This window comes from Bombus terrestris, chromosome 1, assembly GCF_910591885.1.
Source record: "Bombus terrestris chromosome 1, iyBomTerr1.2, whole genome shotgun sequence".
NCBI classification, from domain to species: domain Eukaryota; kingdom Metazoa; phylum Arthropoda; class Insecta; order Hymenoptera; family Apidae; genus Bombus; species Bombus terrestris.
Genome location: NC_063269.1, coordinates 13,123,799 through 13,138,790, shown reverse-complemented (window position 1 = coordinate 13,138,790; position 14,992 = coordinate 13,123,799). Strand labels below are relative to the sequence as shown.

Genomic DNA, 14,992 nt, shown 5'->3' with positions numbered 1-14,992 from the left:
TCGATCAACGCGAACATATCGATGATAAATAACAGCGTTCAGTTGGATAAACTGACAACTGTTCGTGCGAGACAGCAGCGTGTCCTGCTCGAGATATTCGTTTAAATATCGATAACAAGCTCAAACCACGAGTCCGTGAGTAGGAGAAGTAAAGTTCGGGGTTTTAACCGGGAAGAGTATCGTCCTAGCTTCAATAGGAAACATTAATCACGTGGCAGTAAAGCGTGTATGGCATTTGGCATCGAGATTACCAAGCTAAGATAGGTTGCTCAGACTGTTACTCCGTTCGGTGATCTGCGCTTATGGGTCACCATTAGTCTCTGCCCACGTGAAACGTGTACGTTGCGTGGCATTGACCATCGCGAACACGGTATTTGTATTTTACTCGCTGTTGTAGAACCGCGTGTGCAGCCCGTGTGGGCTGGCGGAGGCCATCGTGAGATTGACACTTTGTTGGCACGATGAACCTTAATTTCCCTTTCATGACAGGTATCTCCACCTGCTACGAGACGAGGTGAGTCGAATATCTTGCAAATTAACCGATTCACCCTTGAATTGAAACAGCAAGGAAACCCGTGATCTTGCATCCATTCTCTCTTTACTTCTTTCGTTCTTAGCCTGGTCCATTTTGCTTTTATGTGGATACACATTGTGTAATTTTGTTGTATTAGTTTCGACAAGAAAAATACAGGAAATTTGCACTTGAGATGTATTGTAGCCTGTCGGTTATTCAGTGGGAATAAAGATTGTAAAATGCCATTGTATTTTTATTCTGCAAACGCCTTTCATATTTTTCTAGGAATAGCTGTTAGAATCGAGTTTTAAAGTGGTTAAAACAGGAATATACTAGAATATATTCAATGCAACAATTTTTAAGTGAAATAAAATGAAACATATGTGACGTTAGGCAGAAGAAAGGTTAGTTCTTTAGCTAGGGGAAATATAGCCGAGAGGATCAATGAGCAACGAAGTACGATTGATCCTAAGTGTAAAATGAGTCTGTAGAAACTGCAACCGACTAATTAACTGTGAAAATGGTCGACGGAGAGTTTAAAATTAGCCAGCAGCTCCGGCAGTTATCGATTCCACTATTTTTGCTGCACGTTCTTCTTGTTTTCGAATGAAAATTGCGTTCGTTTATTTAAGAGATATCCATGTTTCAAATTCTACACGTTCCGGTCATTTCATTTGCAATTTTAGTGAAAAATCAATAATACAATACATACAAAATGTCAGATATCTTTGAAATATTGTTCTCTCAAAGATAATATTACGCAAGATCTAGTAACTATCAGGACTTATAAAAGTTCTAAAAATTACCAAAAGCTGTGCAAAATAAATAATTATAAAATAATTCCAATAAATTACGACGAATTAATAAATTACAAAGATAGGAATTAAGTACGCTGTCTCAATTTACAAAAATATCAAATATCCAACAAATATAACAAAAGATAACAAAGAGGATAAAAGATAATTCTATTGGTATGATTAAAGATCGACCGATAATTTGGATATAAATTTTCCATGGATCAAACGTGAAAATAAAAAGCCACTGTACTATCATCGATTCATCTATAATCGACGACTTATCCGAAAGATACATCGATGATCCGCGAAGTAGGTAGAGATACCCGCCGTGAGGAGAATTAAGCTCATCGGGCTTACGAAATATCAATTGTACAATCATCGTAAATACCTATTATCGTATGTACGTTATAGTATTAAAGAAAATTCGATCAATTATTGAGATATCGAATACCAGCAGTCCTGCTGCGAAACGAAATTTAAGATCTCTACCTAGATCCCCCTAAGATCTCCCCGTTAGAAAAGTTTTAATTTTACAACAAGCATTGATAGCATCAGTAGTCCTCGATAATCTTTCCATCTGTAATGCTAATCTTGTTCGATGCCTTTCTGTTTTAATGCCTGTAGAGAACGTGCAGTTTCGATCTTGTAATTGTAATTTGCTTGACTTCCAGATTGAGAGCTACTTCATAGATTTTCCCGAATTGGAGATCTTCCGGTAACTTTTTAAATAAGAAGAATCTATGTTATGTTATACGATGATCGTTATGGAGATAAATAGTTTGATGTTCTTTGACACATTTCTAAATATCGGCAAAATGTGCTCATCTCTGGTTTTACGAGGCTGAATATTAACGACAACAAAGATTTAGTGGAAACATCCAAAGTTTATGCAATATTGCCCAAAATAAAGTTAATACGAATAGCTCTTAATTATTTCGTAATAACGTAATATCTTTTCCTGATAAAAGGCATTTGAAATCCATCGTATCGAACAAAAATTGTACGTCGTTGCTCTATGAAATATTCTTCGTCATATGAAAGAGAAAGAGTGATTCAAACGCTCCTGCGTGTCCTAAGGGATGCAATAAATTCTCGTTCGTTGACGCTGTATGAGCAAATAGCGTGAGGTAGCTCTATATTTATCCGGTGGACCCTCTCTTTGATATCATCGGTCCCGTGTGGTTGCATCGCGATCGCGCAATAGTTTGTCGTGAAATCGTTTCACGACACCACAACGAGTCACATGCTTTGGGTTCGACTTCTTCTTTGAATATTTTCGCGTGTAACCGTGTATTGAATAATAGACAGACGTAATTTATGGAAACCTCTGCGCAACTCGGTTGGTAGCGCTTTTAACCTCGTGGTGGATGTCCGGTGTACGTAAATTGTCCAAGGTCAGCCTCGATGCTTTGATGCTAAAAACGACCCTTCGCATCGATGCACAACCAGCAGCCGATATTCTGTGTTTACCTCGGCCATTTTTTACTCCGTCCCCCCCCCCCCCAACTGCACGACAGAAAATAACATTCGAATTTTTAGCACAGAACGTGGAAGTTTCGTTTCCCACGAATAGTCCTGTTGATATTTTCCATGTATTTGAACAAGTAACATTTGTTTCTTCTCGATGCTGTATGTTCGAGAAAATAATACTCATATTTGTCTCCATTGTAATAGAATTTGGTGTGTATTTGTCAAAATTCTATCTTCTAGAGGAAGGATAGAAATTGTTATTTTGTATTATTTACTGTATTTTTATCTGCTTGAGGAAATATGAAAACAATATTTTTCACAATACGTTAAAATGTATGAGTTTAGAAAAGGATAAAAATAATAAGTATATATTTTCCGTGCTATATATCAAAATTCTAATTGTTTGAGGAAAAATATAAAATAGTAATTCGTATTATTTATTATGTTTTAGAAAGTTGACAAGCAATTTTGTAGCAATTTTAAATACACTGATACACATTGTGAAAGAAATTTTGTTTATTCCGCTTGCACGAGTGGAATAATAAATCATAACAACATACGAATTTACAATATTCTGTTTGTTCGTACGAGTTTTACTATCTTTCGATGGAAAAAAAGATTGGATACAAAATTTGTATCCAGTTGAGCGTTATTTATTCGGAATTTATTGATCAGCTCGCGGCTCAATATATTCAGTGTCTATAAATCACGAACGTATCCCATTGTTACGTTATGGAGTACAAATTGTTAATCGGCTGGGCTGGTTTAAAAATGGTATTTTAGTTGGAGTAATATTTTTGGTTTCTCGAGGAACAACATTATTTATAGTCCCAGTTCGTGATGTAGCGTTCAATAAATTTTAAGTTGCAAATACAACATTAAAATATATATCATTATTTTTACATGATTATTCAGATTCATGGGTTGTATAAGTTGCATTAATACGACAAACGTTCATTTTGTGTCGTTAAAAAAATTTGGAAATTATATTTACTGCAATTCATGGTTAGGTGGAAGTGAAAATACCTTGAAGATAAGTGGCGATTATAATAAATGCATGAATACGATTATGAAATATAAAATTCAACAAAAGTTTCCGCATAAGTGGTTTGAGGATGTCTATATATTTATGGACGATTTAAATTTACAATGCAAAAGTATACCGCATATTCAAACATACCTGTTTAACTGTAACTAACATATTTCACAGAAATTATAAAAATAATATTAATTTAGAAATTGCAAAATGTTCTAACGAAAACAAGACATTTCTAATTGCATTTCCCAAACAGTAGATTCGTTAAAAAATTAACTTATATAAATTTTCTTTTTATTATTAAAACATAGCTATTTTTTCGCCCGCTATGTGCATTTATGTCCAACATTTTTACACGAAATCTCGACTTGACGTAGAGACGTAAGGTAGAAGAATTTTAGAGGAAGCTTTATCAAATAGTTTTCGGTAGAGTTCCGTTGGTGAATGCGTATTATCAATGAAGTGTCGATACATGAGGAGGTAGTTTGTGCACGAGTGAGCATCATTGCCTTGGTAAACATACATTTCCACGATATACACACGTATGAAGGATCGGCATCTTGGTGGTAGCGAGTGATCAAAGCTAATGGAGCAGCGAGCCATGTCGGCGTATTAATCGGTTGGCATCTCTCATAGCTCTAATAACCATCGTGTGTGGGTTGTACGTGCCAAAGGCCCTTAGGTAGAAGAGAACTTCCGTCGGACAGCGAAAAAATCATTGCACCTGTGATGTAGCTGACAAGCTTTCAAGTTGACCAGAAAGTACGATAGCTAATCTTACTTTCTACTTTGACGGTCTTAACCGTAAATTAGTGTGATTCATTAGTAGAATATTAATTACGGATCTCTTAGAATATATTTACATTTCAACCTACATAGAAAGGAGACAACGATTCACATCGATTGAAAATCGTATATCCTTCTTATCCTGTCACAGTTTTCGAGTTTTTATACCTCCACTTCACTTTTATTTTAATAAACAAGAAGATTCTTAATGTTTTAAGAAATATAGTAATTTCAATTTTACTATTAGAATATTTTATTCAACATCAGATGCACACAAATGTTCGCACGATCTAACATCACGCAATTAGTCTTCAGAATTTTATTCAGCTCCATACGACTACGCGATGGATCAGGCAGAAACAGAAACAAATATTTATCGAGAAAAACCGGTATCGATTTTACGATTTCGTTCGAGGTTGAAATCAAGAAACAGAGACGAACTTTAACGTCTACCAGGTACTTTTTTCCACTGTATGCTATGGATCGATGTTCGCAGTACGGTAAAATAGGACGAGAAAGAAAAACGTGTTAACAAAAACCTGGAACAGGAAATAAATTCCCTTGGTCAGAGAATTTTATCGGAATTCTTTTTTGAAGTTATGCAGCTCGTAAAGAAAGAAACGCACCGCCTATTGGCTATTGTTCGAGAAGTATTTGCAACGCTGCTCCCGTTTCTTTTTGCTTTTCATAAATACAGCGGCAACATGTCGAAATTTACAATCCGAATGCGATTAACAGTCCAGTTTATCGTTTCGTATTTTGCGGTGAAGGACAATTAATTTCGTCACATTCGAGCCACGTTGTGCAGACATCTTAAACCTTGCTTTTTCAATGTGCAAACACGAATGCAACTGTAATTCGCTTGTAAGGTCTACACGCTGTTTTAACCGAGAACTAATGGCATTACGTCTACGCTGATGGTTTTGGTATAGCATGGTTGAAGTTTCCATTGATTTTAATGCAATATAATATTAGATGCAATATGGCGATAAACGGCGATGCAATGTGCAATAAATGCGAGTAAATATCAGAGAATATCTCTTTCTCTTTGAAATTTCGTTTTATCGGCATGTTGGAATTATGTTATAATTGTGAGCAAACTCAGTGGCATTTTCTGTATCAGGTTATCTTTCTGCACTGTTTTTTTTGATTTTCAATATATTATTATGAATATACATATATACAAAATTATTATGTATAATTATTATAATAACAGTATAAAATATTTTGGAGATCTGTATAAATGTAAAAAATTATTTTAAGATTGAAATAACCAAACGAAACAATTTTGGAGTCTCATTTTCTATTTATAGATTGTTCACTATATCACTTCCCTCGATTGGTATGCTGTTGCGACACAAATTATTTTCTAATGTCACACTCTACACGATACCACGCAGTCTCTATATTTTCCTCAAAATCTAATTCTCAACGCTTACTTGGTTCCCTCTTGTCACAACTAATAACATTCATCCCTGTGAAAAGGGAACGCTCTTTCACATCGGTTCTCTCCTTTCCTATGTGTGTGCCTTGAAATTTCAAGTAAACTCAAACTTCTTGAATTCATACAAGTCTACAGCGTTGCATGAATAAAATTCAGTCTGACGGTATCTCATTCTTAAGTCTTATATTCAATACCAACACATGATTTTTCCAGTTATTTTCCACGGGAAAATGTCGTCTTCCTCTACGTTGCCTTTTTTATGAAATTATCTGTACACCACGCTAATCGATGAAGGCTTCGCAGCAGTATGGCGTGGATAAGGTCATGGTCGTTCGTTTGTTCTGATGCTCTGTGTCGGACCGGCTCGATATCTTGCATGTATGTGGGTCATGGTTTGACCTCTTCGCTTCGCCCGTTTCCCCATTGCTAAGCCTGTGTACGATTTTTCCCTTCTTTCCCTTCTAAAACACGCCCCCGCGAGTGACGCGGCTTAGTCTGTTTCATCGCCGACAAAACATGATAATAATGGCCGCCCACGTGAATTTCGACGACGCCAATTAGTAGGCAACGCGGTGGAACGATTTAAATGCAATTTGAGACTCGCAATCATCGGCCATCAACCGATGCTAATTTTGTATGGAAAATTTTACGCGACATCACCAGGACCAGTGATTCAATTAAAAACTCGGGCAAATCTGTCTGTGGACATTTTGTTGCTAAAACTCTCACAAAATGCCATCCTCGTCAATTTACTGTCGACGGATTAATTGAATTTTAATTTGGTCCAGGTGTTTTATATTAAGCTTCATTCAGATTGGCCAGGTTGGTTGGATTCGAACATTTTGAAGTCTATTGATCAATATGAAATTGTTATTTATTTGAACTTGTTATTTAAAATGTCCTTTCGTATTGTAATGATCGTTATCATTAGTCAAATTGCATTTCGTTAAAAGATCGTGTTTTTGCTAAATTTATAGTATTTATGATTTAAACAGAAACTTTGCAATGCTAATTACCTGAATTCGTCTTTAGTCTCAATTAAACCAGCTTGGAATTGTTTTGTTAACATTACAGTTATTTTACATAAATCGAAATATTCCTTCGAATATCCAGCGAAGCTGAGATTCATTTGATTAGGACTTGAACCATGCAACATATATTGAACACATATTTTGAACGTACAATATAAAGTCAAGCCAAGAAAAACACATGGACTTGGTTTATTTTTTCAAAATGGATTTCATGAACTGTGGATTTGTATGAATGAACAAGCTTGAATTTAAGTTACTAATTTAAATAAGTAGAATAGTCTGGACGAAGCTTATGGATCGTTACTTTTTGCTACCACCTGACGTAGGGACGTTAGTGGCGTCGTTGGTAGCCATCAACAGGACGACGCGACGGATCCATCAATCTTTCGGCGCAATTTTGTATTTAGGTAAATGCATCTGTCGATGCAGGCGAGGTCAGGCGTCGCCGTTTATAGCATGTTCGAATCGATGATAGCGCGACAAGGAAAGGAACCGACCAATTTTAGGGGTGACGTACAATTCCCGGAGTTTGTGGTTTTGCTTCATTTTGCGTTGTTTCGACAAATTGATCTTGGAATGATGAAAATTGCAAATTTTGATTGCAATATTTTTTGAACTAATTGAAATACTTTTACCTTCAAACTAGAAACTAAATTGAGGCGAATGTTTGAGTTTTCTTATTTCCCATATTTTTGATACGTGTTACGTGGAACCTTTTTATTAAATTGTTCTTGTAGTTTGTTTTACTATTCTTATGAATACTATTCTTTACTATTCTTATGAAATGTTCTTTTTCCCATACTTTTGCATGAATGCTCAATGTCAGAACATTCGTTTTAGAAAGAAATGAATATTGAACATTATGCAATTACATACCGAACGAAATAATAAGAGTAGGCAAGCCTTTGATGAAACAAAGTTGCGCAAGTTGAAATTACAACATGTAAAGTATGGCATAAAACTTTGGCTGAACGGTGCATTAGTGGTGGAAATGAAAAGTAACATAAAAATTATTATTCGAATAAGAAGGAATGTACACATCCAATGTTATGTGCATCTATGTTATTTCTCACAAAAAATAGGAGACGAAAAGGAGAATATATTGCGAAAGAAAAAGTCCCATCACCGTAATTTTTTAAAAGGATTTTCTTCTATTGAAATGTGATTTTCTTGTGTTGTATTGAAATTGAAATTCGAGAACATTATGCTTATAAAAGAAATATAATTGAGATCAAATGTTTAAAGCTCTAAACAGGATAAATTTTTCAAAGCATTACTTGGAAATTTTATGTCATCTTATATGATCACGACGTTCTACGTGGAAAGTAATCGGATTTTTTCGTTTGATTACAGAGTTTACAACAGCCACGCTCACAGTCGGAACGTCAACTGTCAGGTGAGTTTTCAACAAACAAGGTACACAATTCTTTGCAATGAAGTTAGACTCCGCTTTAGTTTTGTAGTTTCCTTTAACTATTTCCGAATTAGTTGAACTTTTGACAGAACTTTTAATCCGTTTTATTGTCTTCTTCCTTGCTATAACAACGACCGATTCTAGTTATTTTAGTCGCCAGTGTGCTAGAGAGGCACCTTTTTTTCCAAAATTCCTAAAACTCTTTAAATATATATTTACATGTTTCGATAAGAACTTAAATAAAGACTGGACTACTTTCATCATAGCTTGACATGTTTTAAATGTACGTTATATTACATATGAATGCTCTGGGGCCTACTAAATAGTAAAAGAAGATCACTAAATTGCACTAAATTTTTATAGTTATCGTAATTTAACATATCTATACATTGCTTCCACTTCGTTTAACTTTCTTTCATTGGAATATAAAATATATAAAAATACAGTACCTGACCACACATATGTTCATTATTTTCTTTAGAAGTTTCAAAATCTTCTAAATACTTTTCTTTAAAATTTCAAAAAATAAGAAATAGTAATCTTCTTTTGAACATAATAATTAGATTCTGAATTAAGATTCACAAACAGATTAAAAAGATTTAAATTCTACTTTTTACTGAATCATTAAGTTCTAACTTGTTAGAAATTCAATAGCAAAAGAATTGCACGTTAACTAATTAAAATTATACAACAAAACACGTCATATCGAAATTTTACATACACGAAAGGTAAGTTATTCGTAACCACGTTTCATTCGTAAGAAGCTTTCCGTAGTAGGGTCACTGCAATATCAGTAATATGTCCTGCGTTGGGAGACTGTCTTGTACAACCCTTCCTGTCCGGATCCTTTTCCTCCGTATTCTATTTCCGTCAAGCTTCCTCTCCACTCGCCGAGTGATTTATTCGATCGAAGTCCGAGCAATTTGTCGCCACTGGCGCGACATCGAGAATGAAAGTAGCTCGTACACGTCCGCGAAACTCGCGCTCGAGAGTGCAGGTTAATTCTTAATTTCAACCTTGGGTCAGCACGCCTCCCACCGGAAGCCTTAATCACGACGAGACTTGAAGTCGCTCCTCGAGAAAGCAATTAGCGCTGCCCCGCGAACTCGTCGATAATTAATTAAACTTTCGCGATCGATTCCTCCGCTGTTCTTTGGACGCCTGTGCACCGCTTGTAAGCGCGGCTTGACACGCGATCTGTTCGACTCTTTCAAGACGGAACGTTGTTCAACGAAGATAATAACGGTTACAATGGTTATGATGGATTCCAATTTGCACAAAATGCTGAGCGTGATTTTCAAAATGAAATACATAGTTTCTTTACGATTGATATATTAATTCTTTGCAATGGAATCATATACAGAATGCCATATACTTATAAGAATGATTTTTAAAATAGGATTCATTTATTTTTTACGATGGAGCCATAAGTATCAAGAGTATTCATAAATAATAGTAAGAAAAAAACACAAATGTTATATAAATGTTAATTAATTTTCAATTGGTATTGGTTCAGTGATAGATGATTATAAGAATTTAAGTTATGGTATTTAATTTTAAAGTGTAAGTATAATTTTATTTAATCACGTGTATCGTACATGATAAAATTGCTATTAATAGGTTTCATCGTTTTAAACATACTTAGAACATGAAGTAAAACTAAATGCTTTAAAATTAGTTCAGTGATATAGCATTAATTCAGGATTGAGAATTAATTAAAATATAAGGCAGTAAGAAATTGGTTCTTCGTTCTATAAACTATATTAAAAATGAGATATTTATATTAATTCCACTCCAAAATTCATTTCTATAACCGCCATTGATATTTATAAAAACTTGTTATTCGTAAGCATTTTACACGATCGATGGATTTCCAACTTTTGCGAACACTACGAGCATTACGAGTATATTTCGAGACATCGCGATCCGTTGATGAGCAAGCAAATAGTACAGAAAGCTGGCGGAAATGTCGTATAGAGAGACTGTTAAAAGGATGTTGTGGAAAGTGGAAGACGATGCACACCACCTGTAGACAATCCCTTAGGGGCTTTAATCTTTGATCCGACAGTATGATCTTCGTCGTCGCTTTGTTGTCCCAAAAATAATCCTCAGATGTTAAGGGTTGCAGATGTAATACGTGGATTTTTATTAGAACGACAGCTAGTAATAAGAAATGGATGTAGAAATAGAGCACTAGATTCACGGATATTATTATCCTACGTTAGAGTTTCTTAATTTGTGCTTAACCGGTAAGTGAAAAAGTAAAGTTGGTTTGGTCATGTGAAATTGTTTAAGATGTGCAATTGCTACTAGAATTTGGAAATTTTGTTAAACTATTGATAGTTCTAAAGTAATTTTAAAAGAATTTAGGACTTTAAAATTTATAAAAGAATTAGGTTCAAGTTCTAATCTCAATGACTATCCGACTGGGTAATCCTTTATTATTAATCCGATGGAATATTTAACATTTGTTGTGTAAATTTACTGTATTGGGATTTGTTAGCTATTTTCGAAGGAAAATCAACCGGATTTAAATTAATCCTTTAGGCTAAATACTTTTTTTTATATAATGAAAATTTTAGTTAATCGAAAGAATATTACACAGAAAGAATATTACGAATTATATGGTCCAACCCACATATTCGAAGCTTTATGACAGAGGATCAAATTGTTCGTCTGTAAAATTTTTTCGACATTTAGCGTCGTCTCTCGAAGGTCGTTATTATCAGAAAGAAAACTCAACAGAAACTTAATATACCCAGTATCGACAACAAAAAAAGATCTTCAGGATAGCGTAAAAAGATTCCAGATCCCTCGAATCCTCAATATGAAACCATCCTTAAAAATATGAATAAGGTGAACAGTAATAAATGGTGGAATAAAACGAAGAATTATTTTCTACGATAAAAATAAAACTTCACACCAAGCCATACGTCACAGCAAAAGTTTATGGTATATGTAGTAAATGATAAAATATATTACAGTCATCGTTCTGTATAGATAATTTAAACTTATAGTCCGGTGATTTCATAAAACTGCAGTCTTCTTAACTTCGTAGCGACATAACAAGGGTGTTTCTATGCGAATTAAAGTTAAGGTTATTCGCTTCCATGGGCAAAACATCGAACGTATAGAGATGATATACATATATCATTGCATTTCCGCACGAAGAAGAATGTGTGTCACCGGATATTATCGATTCAGACGCACGTGTTAGAAACGCGGACGTCGCAAGTCGAATTTGAATATCGAGTCTACAATTATGTAAATTTGCTGGCCGTGATTTATTGAAATTTTTAGAGTACCTATAGGAAGAAACACGGAGAGGAGTATACATCATGCTTGGAATTACACATTAATGAGAATTTTATTATTAGCTGCTTCTTTATTACCCTATCCATCATGTCCATCCAAATTATCTTATTCATGCAAACGTATCTAATACCTTTAGTTAGCGAAGTTCCACAGGCGTATTAGATGGTGGAATTTGATTTTCCCGATTCCGTTTTTCCCCCCGATCTTTTTATTATTTAAATCCATGTATGGCGTTACGATTTTTTGGAAAACCTGGATGATGCTTGTTGTTATAAAAGCAACGTAGAATTATGAAATATTTAGGTAAAAATTTCTGATCGTGCGTTAAGCGGTACACAGAAACTTTCTTGGATTGCAAAGTAATATGATCGTTAAACCGGTACTGATATTTTCGAATATGCTGTTGACAGTGTCTTTTTTTTATTAACCTCGTAAAGAGAGATATTTTTTATTTTGTTTTGAAGCAAATTGCAATTCGTATTTACTCTGCGTTCGAGAATTAAAGATTTATAGATTAAACATAGATACTGACGTATAAATAGATATTTTGGCAACTTTTATAAATGTCGTGGGATATTACTTCTCCTTTTTTCGAAAAAACAAAAAAGAAGCTCTCTAATTGTTTTAAGTGATAGCTACTTATTTGAATCCTGATAAGTAGAATTTTTTTGGGATCGTCAAACGTATTATTGTCATTCTGCCACTTAGCGAAGTATATATAGTTTATCGTAGAGTATAGAGCTCACATTTTAAATCAAATTATCGAAGACGCTCTCAGCTCTTCGATACGGTAATTAAAAATCGATACGACGAAGCGCATTAAATTCTTCGAGAATTCTATCGAATATTCGAAACATTGAAACGTATTCTTCAAGCGATTAAACAATTTTTGCTGAAAGTCCATGACAAAGAATAAAAGAATGTTCTTCTTCAGCATGTCTCAAACGAGGCCCTTAAATATTTCTTTGAAAAATGTGGGGCATCGAGTACAACCAATAGCCTATCGATAATCGAATATCGAAGACAAGTGCCACATGGAACGATTTTGACCTTCTTCTTTTAATCTACTTCTGAAGCCTCGCCTCTTTTAGACAAAACTCAGACTTCCTACAAAATATTATAAGGGTGTAAGATTTTCATTGAAATTCTACGAATCCTCAAATATTTCTATTTTATTCATTATTGCATTCGGGAGTTTGTCTGATTAAATTTTCTATTTATATGTACATCACTGTAACCTTTTTCAACATATTCCTGATAGACTTTACATCCTTTAGTACGAAAAATATCTCTTTTTATCTTTTTCTCATTTACATATCTTGGTATTTCGACCCCTTCAATTTTATCAACCTTAATTCCATTGTTATGCAAATGTCCAATTTGATTTAAAAATAGAAAATAATAGAAACAGAAAATGAAAACTGTTACCGCTACTCTTAGCGTTCTCAAAATATCGCGCGCGTATCTGCATTTAACTTTATATTCCTTACGTAAAACAAGATTGATGATCGTAAAATTATACCGGTTTAATGTATTTGCTACTTTTTGTATCGCATAATGTATCACGAACCCTTCTTCGTCGGGAAATTTGCTACATTTCGTATGGAAATTTCCTTATTTTAAAACATCTAGACGCGTATTTTTCTTTCATCCTGGGAAGAAAACGAAACGCGGTAAGAGCAGGATACCTCTTTTCGAAGCGTTTTGAAACGAATTACCGTAATCATCGAGCCAATAAATGTATTAATCACGTTTATCCGGTGCAAAAAGCGGTCGCCAGTAATTCTATACTTGTTTTACGTGAAATTAATTACGAATACGTTTATAAGCCTCAAGGATTATTGTATACAGAGGTTTAAACGAAAAGTGGGTCAAGTCTACTTCAATAAACCTCTGTTAGTACGGTCTCAAATCCTCGTGCAACCAGTGTTCATACGTTAATGAATTCAGTTGCCGCATTCGTAGGCTATTAATCAATTTGTGATTTATACATTTGTCATATAAATTCATTACCTTGTGCGGCAACTAAGGTAATATTCATTTCTTTCAGGAAGTTGTGGCTACTTAGCATTTTCTTGTCGAAAATGAAAATTTATATTTAATCATTTATCAATATATCGGCAAAGCGATATTATTGCGATGTTTAAAAATTGTGGAAATCATACTTCCTTTGTTCTCTATTGAGAAAATTGCAATAACAAGGGGAAAGTTTAACTTTTTTTATGTCGATGAAAAATTTCATTTTATATGAGAACGAAGCTACTTTAGTCCAATTTTTGAGTTTTCTACCGCTGGAAGGTACTTCATCTCACGATAGGTTATTTTGAGGATGAAACAAGTTTTCTCTATATGGCTTTCCTTTTTTTTATTATTCTTCATGCATTTTAATTGATTTATGATAGAAAGTTTAATCCGGTCTTAGCGGTGTCATTTTTTACCAATATGTTTCATAGTTAAACGATATTTCATTTATAACCGGATAAGAGAATCAAAATTCCTGATATTTTAGCTTCGTACGTTTTAACATTATCAGACTTATCAATCTCTTTTCATTGGAACCTCATTCGATTTTTGATTAGAATCTCTCAACAATTTTTCTCCGTTTATTATTCTCAGTTTTCTCCGTAATATTAAAAAAAATTCCCTTCCATATTTTTACCAAACTCTCAATTTTTACGAACGTTTTACATTATAACCTGGTACGTTAGTATTACGAAATTAACAAGTGACAAGTCGAAAATTACAGACTTCCTGACAAATATTTGTAATTTTTGGAAATATTTATAATTTTATAATTCGATATCAAATAAGATAATCCATTAATGATTCATAAATTGATAACTACACTATGTACTTTCATACAAATTCATATTGTCATAAACACAATTAAAAAAACGTAACCTTAATAGACATTAGTTTCACCAACTAAATGTTATAATATATACTATACCTTAATTATATTTATAATAAATACTATCAATATAAATACTATAATTCTGTAAATACTATTGTAATAAATACTGTACTGTATATTTTACACATTTTTTAGCATATTATATGCATCCTGCATATTTTTACACCCTTAAATTTCATAAATGCATGAAAATCCACAATCTAATAATAACACAAGAATTAGTGAATACGATTGTAACCGAAGTTACGTGATTTATATCATCAGGTAGTGC

The 14,992-nt window shown here is 33.9% G+C and overlaps 1 protein-coding gene across 2 annotated transcripts in view; it reads left to right on the top strand.

Annotated features, from left to right (window-relative positions):
- LOC100652305 (rho GTPase-activating protein 7) overlaps window positions 1-14,992 on the top strand; it is a 351,036-nt gene that overhangs the window by 128,032 nt on the left and 208,012 nt on the right. For both annotated transcript variants that reach the window (XM_003393367.4, XM_012312804.3), the window contains one exon: window positions 8,432-8,474. In XM_003393367.4, the coding sequence (XP_003393415.2) occupies window positions 8,432-8,474 (43 nt within the window). The remainder of the gene's footprint in view (window positions 1-8,431; window positions 8,475-14,992) is intronic.